At 59.3% G+C, this 14,738-nt stretch overlaps 1 protein-coding gene across 19 annotated transcripts in view; it reads right to left on the reverse strand.

The window, feature by feature from the left end:
- Window positions 1-505: 505 nt before the first annotated feature.
- The window catches only part of TLE3 (TLE family member 3, transcriptional corepressor), a 38,655-nt gene continuing 24,422 nt past the window's right edge, over window positions 506-14,738 (reverse strand). For 4 of the 19 annotated variants that reach the window (XM_040969999.1, XM_040970004.1, XM_040970005.1 and 1 more), the window contains 14 exons: window positions 13,182-13,386; window positions 11,988-12,004; window positions 8,352-8,471; window positions 7,604-7,654; window positions 7,070-7,222; window positions 6,692-6,824; window positions 6,158-6,342; window positions 5,478-5,554; window positions 4,311-4,560; window positions 3,807-4,054; window positions 3,366-3,513; window positions 2,600-2,750; window positions 2,190-2,266; window positions 506-1,880 (listed from right to left, as the gene is read on the reverse strand). In XM_040969999.1, coding sequence (XP_040825933.1) covers window positions 1,773-1,880; window positions 2,190-2,266; window positions 2,600-2,750; window positions 3,366-3,513; window positions 3,807-4,054; window positions 4,311-4,560; window positions 5,478-5,554; window positions 6,158-6,342; window positions 6,692-6,824; window positions 7,070-7,222; window positions 7,604-7,654; window positions 8,352-8,471; window positions 11,988-12,004; window positions 13,182-13,386 — 1,923 coding nt within the window. In that variant the 3' untranslated portion in view covers window positions 506-1,772. Of the gene's footprint in view, window positions 1,881-2,189; window positions 2,267-2,599; window positions 2,751-3,365; window positions 3,514-3,806; window positions 4,055-4,310; window positions 4,561-5,477; window positions 5,555-6,142; window positions 6,387-6,682; window positions 6,825-7,069; window positions 7,223-7,603; window positions 7,655-8,351; window positions 8,472-9,555; window positions 9,576-11,987; window positions 12,005-13,181; window positions 13,387-14,738 lie in introns of all 19 variants that reach the window. The other 15 variants (XM_040970008.1, XM_040970007.1, XM_040970001.1 and 12 more) reach the window with 9 other exon arrangements.

Genomic DNA, 14,738 nt, shown 5'->3' on the forward strand with positions numbered 1-14,738 from the left:
GGAGGGGCAGCCTGGGCAGTGCGGGGACATGAGAAGTGACGCGGGAAGAGGCCGAGTCACAGCAGCCCTGGCTTTCTTCTCGGGTACGGCTGACCCGCTGGGGAGAGGAGGCAATTAAAACGCAACAATCAAGCCAACCTTTAAATAGGAACTTTTAAAAATATAAAAACAGCTCATAACAATGACTTTGCATTTTCTTTTTTTCTTCTTCAGGAATAACTTTTCTTTTCTACCCTCCCCCTCCCCTCCAGCTCCAGCCCTAACAAGAGGCGGCAGATGAAATAGCCAAGACCCAGAGACTCCAGGTGCCTCACGCCCCACCCCACCTCCATGTCACCCCGGGGGAGCCGCTGGCCAGAGAGTGACCGCATGGACTGCACGCCTGTTCCCGCTTCCTCCCCGGGCAGATCACACACTACAAAATAATCCATAAAAATGTGGTATAAAAATTATCTTCCATATGTTACATCCACGGAGAGCCACTCCAGGGCTCAACGGCCTTTAGCCTCTCTTTAAAAGAACAACAACAAAAAAGACCTAAAGAAACAAACGAACCAAACCCCAATACCTCAGAACATCTCGGTGCCTCAGGGGGACAGCTGCAACCTGTCTGGGCTGGTAGGGGACTGCCAGCTGCAAGAAGTCACCACAGTGCGCCCAGGACCTCTGTCCCCTGTCCTAGCCCAGCCTTGCACCCTGCCCGGGGAAGGGCCCCGACCCTACCGGGTCACGTTTCCTCTCCGGGGGGACGGGGACAAGGCATGTTATAAGAGGACATCACTTCTAATTCTTTTTATTCAAATTAAAAAAAAAAAAAAAAGAGCACCCCGCCAGCTGCTACTCGTCTCTGGCCGCTCCCTGAGCTGCGAGGCATTCTCTGCCTCTGTGTCCTCCGCAGGCAGGCGGAGATGGGCGGGGAGGGACTGCCTTCAAACTTGCGCTTCTCGTCGCCATCACCAGAGTGGGCACCCAAGAGAAAGAGAGGCCAAGAACGGGAGGGGCAGGGAGAAGACACTGAGACAGGGCAGGAGACAGCAGAGGGACCCGGTGGCCTCTGGGGGAAGTGGCCTCCGCCTTGCTCTCCCATGCCCACCAGGCTCTCCCTCTCTGCCTGGCCACTCACGCCAGACACGGCCCCAACCCCCAAGGAGCAAGCTCACCCCAGCAGGGCCTGCTGGCCTGCCTGAATGCAGGCTCCCCCGACCCCAGCCCCTCTCCCTTCTGCTCCCCTCCCTAGGTGGGGGACTCCTGTTACAAAACCAAAGGAACCAAGGGAACCCCTGCCAGGGCAGGCTACAGGTTACAGCAGGCGCGGACAGGGCGGGCTTCGGCGGGAAGGGGCCTCTGCACGCTGCCCGCCGCCAGAGCAGTCTGTTATGTACACTTTCCACAAACTTTGTGCCCTGCACAACTGGGTACAAGAGACCCCCCCCACCCCCAGGCTAACAGTGTGGTCCGCTCTCCAGTGCCCCCGGCCCGGGGTGGGCAGGCGGAAACTCCAAAGGAAAGGGAAGCAAGGGACAGATCTGTGAGGACGTCTGGGAGGTCACTGGAGCCGCGAGTGGCCAGACACACCTGCAGCTTCTGCCAGCAGCGGCCAGAGTCCATCCACCCCGTGAGACACAGCCCGTGGCACCCAGGAGTCCGGCCCGCGCCCTCAGCCGTGGGGCTGCTGGGGCCCCTCCTTGCATCCTCGGGTCTCTGCCCCAGGGTGTCCCTGCCAGAGCCCAGCGCGCTGTTCCCAGGGCTGATGGCCCTGTCAGAGTCCTCGGCTAGTAGATGACCTCATAAACGGTGGCCTTCTTGTCGCCGGAGCCAGTGACAATGTATTTGTCATCTGCTGAAATGTCACAACTCAAGACGGACGAGGACTCTTTAGACTGGAGTAGCAGCGGGGAGAAAAAAAAAAAAAAAGATGGGAATTCACATGTTGAGTGTTCTGTACTGTCCCAAGGGCTCAGTGCCCCCCCACACACACTCCAGCATCTCAGCAGGGGCCCTCCTCTCCCCTACAACATGTCCTTTCAGCTTAGGCTCAGCAGGTGCCGGTGGAGGCCTGGGAGCGTACAGTGTGTGTGGTCACACTGGGTGCTTCTAAGTGAGGCTCCAGACCCTGCAAAGTTATAAAAACCATCCCCCATCTTTTTCTAGTCCCTGTGCTTGTCCCGTGCCCGCAGCCGCCACAGTACCTGGAAAATGCTGGCTCCATAGGGCGTCCTCCAGGCGTTAAGGAGGTTGTCCTTTCCAGTGCTCACAAACCACTTGCCTGTGGATGGAGGCCGAGGGGTGTCAGGTCACGGGGGTGCCAAGGCCAGAGCCGTCCGGCATGGTCCCACGGGGAGCCTGAGCCGCCCCTCCCGCAGGAGGCCTTGTGACTGCACGAACAACGCTCCCCCCCCCCCCCCGGGAGATTCCTGTGGAAGCTTTGGAGGTCCCCTGCCTGTCTCAATTCTGCCTCAGGCACTACCACCCCCACAACCATCTCCAGCACTGCCTGGTCCTGGTCCGGCGGGCTGGAGGCCCTAGCTCCTGAAGGGAACGGCGTGCTCCTGCCGTGGGCCCCGGGGTCTCCGCCCTCCCTCCCGGCACGCAGGCTCACCGCAGTAGGCGAACTTGAGGGAGAGCACACAGCTCTCGTGCAGATGCAGCTGGTACTTGTCCGGCTTGGTGTGGTGCAGCACCTCCACGTTGCTGCTCTCCATGCCCACGGCCAGCCACTCCCCGGTGGGGCAGTAACCCAGCGAGAAGATCTGCAGGGTGCGACAGCCGGCATACAGCCCTGGGTATTCTTTGGCTGGAACGGAGACCCTTCCCACCACCACCCCCTCTAGCGTCGGCAAAACAAAGCCCTTCCCCTCAACCCCGTAACCCATGGCCTGGGACGTTGCTCTGTACCCCCATTTTACAGGTGAGGAAGCTCAGGTTTGGAGAGGTGGCCGAGTCTAAGAAGCAGTGACAGGATAGGAATCAAGCTCGGGAGTGGCCCAGGCCCTTCTTGGCCAATACTGTTCTTTGTTCCTGTGACTTTTTGCTTTTCTTAGAAGCAGACAGACACTAAGATATCCAAGTATTCCAAGATTAAGCACTCAGATGAGTGACCAAAGTGAGCCAAGACCTGGCGTTTACCCAGTCCCTGGTGAAGAGGCAGGCTCATGGGTCAGGACTTTGGAGACCCTTCCACGTCCCAAGTGAGGAAGCCAAGCACACAATGTCATGGTGGTGGAGCTGGGTGTGAGATCCCTACAGCCAAGTGTGGTCCGCTCCAAGGCCACGTCCATGTGGCGTCACTGCACTTCCTCCAGGAAGCCGTCCCAGGTAGCTCAGGTGAGCCAAGGGCCCTGGCGGGGACAGCCCAAGCCACACACCTGCGAGGTGAAGTCGTGCTGCTGCAGCTGTCGTCCTTCCCGCAGGTCCCAGGAGCGCACGGTGTTGTCCAGGCCCCCGGTCCAGAGCTTGGTGCCATCATGGGAGATGTCTATGCAGCTAGCCCCATCCGTGTGGCCCTGGAACTGCCTGGCAGGGAGGGAGGGAGGGAGGGAGGCTGAACCCAGACTGCCCATGGGACAAACTGTGGGCACCATGTTGCCTGGATCCCTTTGTGAGCAGGAGGCAAGCAGACCAGGCTCCTGGGACAGGGTCGCCACGCCACCTCCTCCTCCCTCCATCGCTAAGCTGGAGCCAAGCAGCCTCGTTCAGAGCACAATACGGGCTGAGAGCTGCCTCCTCCTTGGAGCCTCCCGCACCAGAACAGCTGTGTCCGGGGCAGGGCATGGGGACCGAGTCCCTGTCACTCCCCACAGCCTCACCTGACTAGGGTCTGGTTGTGCAGGTCCCAGACAGCGATGTTCCCATCGCTGCAACAGGAGAAGCAGACTTTGGCGTCGGGGCTGATGGCCAGGGCGTAGCAGGCGGGAGCTGAGGACGTGAGTTCGGCCTTGATGCGGGGTGTGGGCGAGGCCAAGTCCCAGATGGTGAGCGTGCTGGCCTCGCCGCCCACGATGAGCGTGCGCCCATCAGGGAGCAGCTTACAGGAGCGGATGTAGTTGTCCCTGTTCTGAAGCGAGGAGGGGCTGGGTTGGGCGCTGACCATGTCTGCTCGTCCTCCCGGGGCCCAGGAAAGCGATGTCCCAATGACACCAGCCAGCCTTGCCACCCTACTGCCAGGCTGTCCCTGTCACAGCCTTTTTCATTGCCAACCCCAAAGCATCAGCTGCACCCGTCTACAAGGGCAGAACGCATCAAACAGCTTGCTCAGTGTTCGCTGCGTTCCAGCCAGGGAAGATGCCCGCAGCAGCCTCGGGGCCCCTCACCAGGCAGTCCAGCTGGGAGATGGGGCTCTTGCTGCCCGGCTGGCTGATGTCCCAGATCTTCACACAGCCCTTGCCGCCCGTGTAGACGTGCCGTGTGGGGTTGCTGATGGTCACAGCGCACACCACCTCCCCGTGGCTGAGCGTGTTAATTTGCCGGGCATGCCTGGGGATGCCAGGGCCTGCCAGGGCGTCGTGGGGAAAGGGTACAGGCTGCATCTGCCCGTCGGCGCTCACGTGGAAGGAGTATGCGCTGGAATGGAGAAGTACAGTCAAGGCCACCGTCTAGCACTGGACTCACCATTTCACCCACACAACCCCTCCAGCTGTCCCGCCCCCAGGCCCCCTCTTTACCCTACAGTTTCTCTCTGCGTGGTAACTAATAAGGGTTCCAATCTTGACTCTTCTTCCCATATAGCAGCCCTTGCTCAAGCCCAGGACATAGGTCCCATTTGTGCCTCGGACACTCTTCCACCACCTCCAAGCTCCCCCAACATGCCAACACCGAAAGCAGCTGGCTTACAAAGACTGATTCCTGTAGCAAGGGCCAGCATGACTCTACCCAACATCTGCTGTCAGTGGTACTTGGAGGTGGGACTGCTGGGTGGTGGCTGGCGATAGGAGAGGGCATCAGGGCAGTTAAGAGCCTGAGTTAGCATGGCGCCTGCCACCTGCCTGTGTCTGAGGACCCCCCCTATGCTCCAGAACTATGGCCTAAATAAAGTTCTGCTTCTTGGAAACCGCCAGGCCTCTGGCATGCAGCTACAAGAAAGGCACTGGGAAAGCCACTTTGCAGCTCTTTTAACACACTCGGTGGTGGTGTGAGCCCCCATCGAAGAATCAGGAAGCAACCTGGCCTCATGTGTTCCATGGTACCTGGCTCAACACCCCAGGGAGGTGAAAATTCAGGCAAGCACACTGATTCAGGGAGGACACTGGCGATGAGGATGACCAACACTGCCCAGGGCCTTTCCGAGCAGGTGGACCTAAAGCCCTCACCAAGGCCTGAGGCAGCTCCACGGACTCTGGCCAGCCCCAGGGCCTAGTAGCCACGCACTTGGTATCCCCTCAGTCCCCTTCTCAGAGCAGGAGCCACCGGGGCGGCCCAGGATGGCCTCCGCAGGGCACTAGGCCCAAAGAACACGCAACCCATGCAGTCCCCCAGCTTACGGTTTTCCGCCTGGAATGGAGGCAAGGCTGGAGGGTAGGCCAGTGGCCCGCATCGGGGGGTGAGGGTCAAAACCAACCTGGAAGGTAAGACAGCACTGGGTTAGAGACAGTGCCTCACCTTGCGAGTCTCCCACGCCACCTTCTCCACCTCCTTCCAGGAACCAAGCTGAGCCAAGCCCATTGCAGCCGGGAGGGCAGGAGGCAGTCTAGACCCCGACTCTGAACCACGACCCTTCCTAGCCCATCTCCCGTCTTTCATAGAGTCCCAAGAGGGCCTGTCCCAGGGACAGCGGGTGCAGAGGGAAGCTGCCTCCTGAAAAACTCTACTTCTGCTGGCCCCAATCCTAACGGTTCATCCACCAAGACCTGCCATGGTTCTGGAGCTGTCAGTCCCAGCTCCGAAACTCCTGCTGCATGGGAGCTGTCCGCTCACCAGGACACTCTCGTGCCCACCCACTTCCCGTTCTGCAGAGAGGCCTCCCTGGGTAAGGTCCCAGACAGCAAGAGGTGGGAGGAGGCACCCTTTCTGCTTCTGATAAACCCACAGCCTGCCATGGCAGCTGCCTGGTCCCTAAGCCCCCTCAGCATGTGGGACCACTACAACCCCCCACCTCCTTCCCACCCATGCCCATTCCCCTCCAAAAGGACCAAAAAGTTCTACGTACAGCTCCGAAGCTCACCATGGGTGACCGGCCATAGGCAGCAGCGGCGGCAGCGGCAGCAGCGCTCATCTGGGGGGGGATGTTGTGGAGGCCGGCGTAGGCACCGGGGCTGGTGAGCGAGCCGTTCATCTCATGGTGGCTCATCATGGCAAAGGGTGCCGCGTAGGAGCTGGTGATGGAGATGGGCGTGCGCAGGGCCGAGGCTGCGAGGAGGGGGCTGTTAAGGGGTACAGGCGGGCACCCCTCCCTGCCCTGTGTCAATCCTTCCTGCATCCTGTGGCTGCCTGTTCCAGGAAGCCTTTTTAGATCGAACCTACCCTAAAGGGCCCCTGTGTTCTGAGCTAATGCCCACTAGTCAGAGCTTCCCAGAACCAACAACAGAAGCTGTCCTTGCGCAACCTGACCTGCCCGTGTTCCCCTGGCCTTCCCACACACGGCCTGGAAGCGGCCCCAGGAAAAGTCCAGCCCTACCCTGAATCAGACCCCTTTCCTCCCCCAGACCGACCCAGCCCCATGCTGCCTGCCCATCACACCTAACCCAGCCCATCATACCTATTGGGTCCATGCCTGAAGGTTTGGCCGGCATTGACCGGAGCCCCGGGGTCGTGCTGGTGCCTGGAGTTGGGGCATCATTTCTGGGAGTCGGCGTGTTGGATTTTAGCCCCGGAGTGGATGATTTATCATTCTGAAGGGGAAAGAGACAGATGCCATGGAAAGCAATTAGGACTTGCCCTCCTGACACCAGCCAAGCCATCCCCTTCTGCCCCACAGGCACAGATGCAGCCACCACAGCTTGGCAACGTCAGCTGGTGCAGGGCTCCCACTTTCACATTTGCCACTTCCTCCATCCTTCTATCTAAGCCACTCCAGCTCTGACCCCTGCACACCCTGCTCCCTCCCACCCAGGCCGCCGGGGCAGACCCCACATACATGACCAAGGTCTTTGGTCTTGGAGGAAGGCGTGCTGCTGGAGGAGGCCACCGAGGCAGGGCTGGTGGGGGCGTCCTTTTTCAGGCCTCTGGCCTTGTCCAACCCATTTTCTGGAGGGGAGTGTGCCGGGCTCACCCGAGGTGTTGCTGGGTCCTAAACAAATGACAGATGTGAGGATGCCTGAGTGTGAGGCCCTAGGCTGTGGTTGCCCTGTTCCCAAGATAGGAGACACGAGTCTGGCTCAAAGGCTGGAGGTCCATCCAGGACCTGCAGCCTGGGGCTGGAGATCAGGGGCTGCTGGGGAGGGCTTGTCACTCTAGCCTCAAGCTGGGGATGGGCACAACTGACCCCAAAACCCCAGGAATTAAGAGCTGGCCCCTCCTGAGCTCTCTAGGGCTTCTTTCAGGAGGCCCTGGGTACCCACAAAGGCCTGGATCCTCCTGACTCACCCAAGACCTGAGGCCAGGAACAGGTGGAACAGGTCCCCACACCTGCAGAACACAGGCCCCTCCCCACAACCTGAGCCACCCTTACCTCATTGGAGACATCCACCACCAGATCATCACTCTTGTCCCCGTCGCTGTCCTGCAACCGAGAGACAAGCCACTAGTCATGAAAGGCAGTACCTTCCCAGTGGAGCTCTCCCCACTGGCTGCTTTTCCCAGCCAGGCCCTGAGCCTGGTCAAACCCAGTGCCCAAGCTCCCTAGGCCAGAGCCGCCCTGCCTCCCAGCTCCAGGGTCTCTGCTCCCTCCCTGGCATGTGCCTATGTCCTTCTCCAGCTCTGTCCTTCAACCTGGCTCTCTGCAGTCAGACCTTCTCCTCAACTGTTCACATCAGTGTGCAAAGTTCATGGAGTCATCTCCACACCGTAGGGGCTGGGGATGAGCCTTGTCTCACAGACACACAGCAGCCAGGGCCGAAGCAATGCCACGTTACCACCAGGGCCTGCACTGCAGGAGCATCACATTCGGCGGTTAATAACGGCCATGGCCGAGTGTGCCAAGTGGGTGCACATCTGGGGCAAACTGAGGATCCCTGGTTTACCGTGAGCAGCACGGACTGGGGTTCTGGGAGCACAGGCTTAATCAAGGTCTCACGGTTCCCCCCCGAGATCCCCAGGGGCCAGGACATCCCCCTCACCATGTACCACCTGCTCACGGTGGCTCCCCTGCTTGCTGTGCAGGTAAAGCTCCTCTCTCCAAGCTCTGTTTCTCTCTATCTGGGCCTCCGACACCATCCCCACCCCACACGGGCCCTGCAACCTGCACGGCACCCACGTACGTATCGGCTCAGGCTGTCCTTTTCCTCCGCCTTCCGCTTTTTGGCCTCCAGGCTGTAGTCTGCAGAGCCCCGGTGCTTCTCACTGGCTCGGAGGCTTTCTGAGGGCGACACCGAGTTATTCTGGAAGCAAGGAGGGGAGCTGAGGTCAGAAACCTCATTGGGAGTTTCTCATCTCACCCACCCGCAGACACCACCCACTGTAGCACACTCGGAAGGCTGGAGCCAGGACATCAGCTCCTTAGTGCTCTGCAGATTGTGGCTCAGGCACAATCTGGCCTCAGCCTGGCCAGGGAGGCCTTGCCCCACTGTGTGGGCTGGAACCCCCCAGGAGCTGCCTCCGGAGCAACCCAAGTCTCTTCCACAGCAATGCTGCTCGAATTCAGTATTCAACCTTATAGTGAGCCAAGCGCCTGCTGGCCCATGCGTGTGCTCCTGGAGGGGCACCTGTAGCTGGCTCACCACCTGACCCATCTCATGCCTGCCACACCTGATTGCTCAGTGGGATCTGCCCCAACCCTCCTTAGTTAGCTGCATCTGAGCGCAGACCACAGTTCACCTACAGGACCTGGTGGGAGGGGGAGTTAGACTGAGAAGTGGGCATCGGTCTGTCGGCAGCTTCCCAAAGGCAGCTAACACCCTGCATTTCCAGGGCCTCTGCAACGGGGAGGAACGCAGGGGTGTCAGGAACTGCAAAGAGTCAAGCCACAGAAGCTCTGTCTCTGTAGGCCAGGCAGGGGCCAGAGTGGGGAGAACCTTCCTGTCTGTGGCTGTCGGAATGAGCCCTTTCTTGCCCACAGAGCAAGGGTGGGTGAGGGCCTCTTCGGGCTACAGGCCTGGGACGGGGCTGACCTGCAGGTGGAGAGTGACCAAAGTGTGGCTGGGGACAGGGAAGCCACTTGGTATGAGAGCCTCTCACCAGGACGGACACCTCCTAGGAAGCTGTGAGCTTTCTCCCTTTGAAGAGCCCACACTGTACCTGCACGCACGCTCATTCCACAAGCGCCTGCTCTGCGTTGCCAGGGCTGGCAGCATGAGCAAGACTCTGTCCCTGACTTCTATGATCTTACGGTGTAGCTACAAAGAAAAGATGCCTGTCACTGTGTCCCCAGGCAGGCCAGCGTGACAAGGTCACATGGGGACAGAGCGCCCTCTGTTCTAAAGAGAAAGCATCAAAAGCCAGGAAGCACACGGCTTCACTTCTAACTGACCCAGGTTCCAGCAGTGCTGGGCCCAGGGCAAGGGTCACTGGGAGGGACCAGGGCTGGGGGTGGGGTGCGGGGAACAGCACAGCACTGGTGCCTGTGGTGGAGGGAAATCAGAGCAGGAGCCAGCGCAGAACTTCACTTCCTTCCCTAAGCTGGTTTCTGCGCGGCCCTTCCCTGCCAAGTTTCTGCCTGAAGCAAATTAAAATGGCAGAGTTATCAAGCCTTGAAGAAAAAATGGAGGTTATAATGGAACTGCAGTTCTAGCCTCCCCACAGCCGTGCACTGCCGCAATTCAATTAGCTGCTGCGTGCGCCGGCAGAAAAATCACCGTCATTTCATTTCATTTCCTCTGACGGTGGCCGCCACCCTGTGCAGAGCACAAGCGTTCCCAGCGCCTGGGGCTGGCTGCCCCTGGCGGGTGGGGGCGGGCGGCTGCTCGCGTCTCTCCTTGCGGCCCGGTGCATGGCGCGGGAGAACAGGGAGCTCTTTCTTCTCAAGCGGCCAGGCTGAAAACCCTAGCGCTACCGGAGAGTCATGTCAGGCATTTAGCGGCTTCGATCCAGCCCGCCTCTGGCTGGCAGGCGGCCAAAAAACTAAGTATTTTTTATTGCTTCGGCTAGGCAAGGAAATATGAATGAAGCTACCTCTAATTGGACTCCAGGCTAACCCCTCTGGGACGGCTTCCAGCCCGTCCACTCGCCCCTCCCGCCCCGACACAGCTCTGTCCTCCCCACGTCGGCCTCATCTGTTGACAACCTGGCTTCCCAGGGCTGACTGCTCCCACTACAGCCCCCTCCGGCACCATCTGCACACGCACGCATGCACGCAGCCCCGGGGCTTGCAACCTCAGCCTCCCCCAGCCCCCTGGCTGGGGGTGGTGGCTGAATCACGCCCGTTTTGGACCTGCAGTGGCCCCAGTGCACGCCCTTCAGCTGAGGCTGTAGGCATGGATGGTTGAGTGCTGCAGAGGGAAGAGCTTAGCTCAAGGGTTCTCTGTGGGTTTCTCTGTGTGGAAAGCTTCCACATATGGAGGCATAAAATCAAAAGGAAGCGGGAAAGAGGATGACAAAGGAAGACAGGTGGTCATCTGACAGTAGAGCCTGGCGACCTGGGTCATCTGGATCCTGTGTCTGTGAAGCCAAGCTGGGGCAGGCGCTGGAGGGGCAGCAGGTAAAGCTGCAGCAGTGGATCTCTTCAGAGTGCCAGCTGTGCCCTGGCCCCTTTGGGCTTTGGCTCCAGCTTCCTGCTAACGTGTGTGGGAGATAGCAGACAGCTCAGGTGCCCAAGACCCCGCTACCAGTTGTGGCAGACCCAGACTGAGTTCCCCACTGCCAGCTTCGGCCTGGCCCAGAGCTGGCTGCCTTGGGCAACTAAGAACTGAACCAGATCCCTGGGTCACTGTCACTTTCAAATAAATACATCTTTAACTGTCCAATGTCACTGCCTGAGGATCAACCCCAAAGCATGCGATGTGCATTTTCAGCTTCCATGGCTCCTTTCTCAAACACCTCGCCATTCCTGGGACCAAGAGTGGAGCCTGACCTCCGTGCACCCAGGCAGGTGAGGCAGACGCCAGCACAGCTGCAATCCGGAGGCTCAGAGCCGGCCCGGGTGCAGAGGAGGACAGCAAGGGTTGGCAGCTGGGCCTGCAGGGAGCCACCGGTGGGATGCTTAGTTAACCGCCTGCCCTTCCAAGTCCTACTTAACACGAAGCGATCAGCAAAGCCATCCTTACAGATTAGACGGCCCCAGATACGAGGACGGCAGTGAGGAATAAAATAGCCTTGCTAATCGCAGGAGGGTTTTTTTCTATTCCCAACTCCGCCACGCTTATTCACTTGAAACAGAACCTCGGAGCCTTGGTGTGATCACAAAGATTTATAGCAAATCTCAGAGCTGGCAGACATGAAGGCGGCCTGGCCCCAACGCTTGCCTGCCAGCACAGCCTCAATCCCCAGTGAGAGGCCAGGTCAAACAGGACCCCAGGAGCAGGGGTGGGGGAAGAGGCTCTGGGCCCCTGCAGCAGGCATCCTGCTTGTGGGGTGGGTGAGGACCCTGGTGCAGGAGGCGGCACACCTGGGGCCCAGCCACGGATATCCACGGAGCCCAGTGCAGAGTAGAGTGGCCAGCTCACCTCCAGGAGTCATCTGGCAATGGAGGGACCTCAAGCATGGAGAGACACAGGGCTCCTAGGGCTGAGGGTCACTGCTTATAGCTGACGGCAATCCCTGCTGCCCTCCTCCCCCCACCACACTGGGTCTGCATTAAGACATCATCAACACATCAGCACTGAAGCCTGGTGTCTCTCTCTGGGCAAGATTCAACACACAACAAAGCCCTAAACTTCCATCCCAGGGCCGGGCCTGGTCCCCAGGCAGGACGCCCTGCAGCCCTCTTCCTCCCCCATGGGTTCCAGAACTTGGGCACTCACCGCGCTGGATTCTCTTTCTTTGGGGGAAGGCAGGCCAAGATGAAAGGAGGATCAGGATCCCCAAAATCAAAAGGAGAAAGAAAAGGAAAAAGGTCAGTCTCCATCCAGAGGCCCCATGCAAAAACCACACCCAGCCCACACCACCCCCCAGGTCCCAGGCCAGGCACCCAGGCCTTCCACGCTGTCCCTCCCTCCCCGTACTCCATGTGGGCACCAGGTGCGCTCCCCAGCCACTGGCTTCTAAAGCCACGAGCTTGGAAAGCATCGTGTTATGGCAAACAATGCAAACTGAGAACATGACTGCTAAAAATAATAAACAAAAGGAATTTGAGAGTGTTTTTAATGAGTGCCGTTGGAAGCCCAGGAAACTGCCAGATCGGCACCAGTTTCAATAGTCTCTTCTCCCAATGCCAAGGGGACAATCCCACCACAGGGACACACCAGGACCACTGGGTCCCAGGACGTGAGGCCCAGAGGAGGATGGCGACAGTCGGCACTGCGGGGGACATAGGGGCCTTGAAAAGATGCTGGCCACGCAGCCCACTGAGGATCCAAGGACAGGGCATCCAAGGGCTAAGAGCTCATGAAGGGTGAGCCTCAGGGCCAGCTGCAGGCATGCCTCCGGAGCCCCTGCCGGGGCAGCTTCCCTGTGCTCTGGGAAAGGAAGAAGTTCTAACTCTGCTCTTGCCAGACTGCCGCCTTCGCTCGAGGGCAGTCGGAGCAGGCTTCCCACAAGAGCCTTCCTGCCCTACAGCATTGCCCAGCTCCCTGCTCCATGCACTGTACAGAAAACAGAGGCACCCTTATACAAAGTGATCTCGGTGAGGACAAAGCAAGTTCCAGGGATGGGACACAGAGGCTCCCAAACACACAGGAATGTGCAAACAGTCCCACATCCCTTTAGGAAAGGGGTGGGGTTGGCCCTTGAAGGACAGGCGGGTATGTGGCCTGGAAGGTGGGGGTGGGAGCCCAGGATACGCCAGGACAGACAGCACTAGGTGCATGTGTGGACCTCAGGACGATGCATGGGGCTGGGGCACTGGTTTCCACGTGCCAGGGGTTCCACAGCTGACTCCAAACCCTCTGCCAGCTCCCGGGCCCGGGGCATCGGTATCTCATGGGTCCACTCACCTCGGGGTCAACAGGCATTTTGCCCTCCCCACCCTCCGCCCCCAGCCCCAGCTTGGGCCGCACCTCGGTGGTCAAGTTCATGGTGATTCTTCTCATCCTTCACTGCCAGGTGGGCCTGGCTGCCCAGTGCGCCCAGCGCCAGCAGCCCAGAGCTGCTCCCCGTCACTGGGGGAATCCCTGGAGGTTGCAGGCCTGACGGGTGGGGCGGTAACTGCACGGGGGGCCCGTGAGTGGCGTGGGACAGGTGCTGTGCCTGGAGCTGCTGCTGCTGCAATGAAGTTGGTGGTGAGCACAGGTGAGCGGCACGGGGCAGGGTGGGCATGGTCGCCCCGGGGAGGGACCACCTCTCCCCTCCCCTCTGGCTTCTCTGGGACAGGTGGCAGGGAAAAGCACCCCAAGACCTTTGCCCCACAGATCAGTCCACATGCAAATGGACTGCAATTTAGATACAAGATTGATGTCTTCAAGCATTCCGCCCACGCCCCAGATTAAAGGCAGTCTTTCAATATCTTTACCCAGCCCAAGATAAATAACGCATGCATCGAAAAACCACACAGTCATCAAGGCCCCCTCTCTGTTGAGGAGGACCTGTTTTGAAGCCCCCAGCTCATGCATTCATGCCTTTGCCATCGGCAGCCAGCATCTCCCACCCAGAGCATGTATGCTGCGCCAGGCTCCCTAATTCTGAAGGATGCTTCAGTCTGCCCTGCACGATAGGGCAAGAGGCGCCAGAGAGGGCAAATGCTAACAGCAGGGCAAGCCTGGGGCCAAGGGGCATAGAAGCACAGTCACTAACTAGGGGGCTCTGGGCAGCTCACTGAGCCAGTACCACCGGGCCGGGCTGGGGAGCCGTTGTCGGGTGACAGAGGAAGCTGCCAGGCACACGGCCATAACTCCCTGTGCACTGGGGACAGCACATGTTCCCACTGAGCGTTCACCAAGAGCTCCCACTGCACCAAGAACTGCCAGCGCTGTGCACACAGCTTTCTTAGCTAGTGCAAAAGCAGGAACCCTCACCAAAGACCTAGCATCTTCCAACCACCTGGCAAGGGAGCATTGTGCCCACTACATGGATGGCAGACTGACGCTTAAGGGGCTTAACCAGCCCAACTCCAAAGGCAGGAAGCGAGATTTGGACTCAAATCTGTGAACAACCAAACTCATCCAAAGAACAGTCTGCGAAATGCCCGAAGTGAAAGGAATAGACAGAGAAGACCCGAGCAGCAGGAAGACTTCACTCTGACCACAGGAGCGCACCCGTCATTGTGACGTGCTTTTCAGGGACCAGCAGCCCCCGGGGCAAGCAAGATCCCCTGTTCTGGCTAAAACGGAGGCTCTAGGAGGCAGCAAAAAATTTTGAGGGAAGGCTTAGCAGCACCCCTCTTCTCCAAGTAAGCCACAAAAGCCAAGCTGGCGCCATCCCAAAGTTGATGGCCATGACACTCCTGGCCTCAGAAGGCTCTGGGTAAATGGCTGTTCAAGAACACCGGGCCCTGCTGGGACGCCCAGTGCGAAGCTGTGTGTGGGAACTGCTGGCAGACACTGTCCCAGCGTGGCCTGGCCCCGACTCCATCCTAGGGCACCACAGGAACACACAGGACAGACACCAAACCTCTCAGC

The sequence above is a fragment of the Ochotona curzoniae genome, unplaced genomic scaffold, assembly GCF_017591425.1.
Source record: "Ochotona curzoniae isolate NIBS_2020 unplaced genomic scaffold, NIBS_Ocur_1.0 scaffold_4701, whole genome shotgun sequence".
NCBI lineage: Eukaryota > Metazoa > Chordata > Mammalia > Lagomorpha > Ochotonidae > Ochotona > Ochotona curzoniae.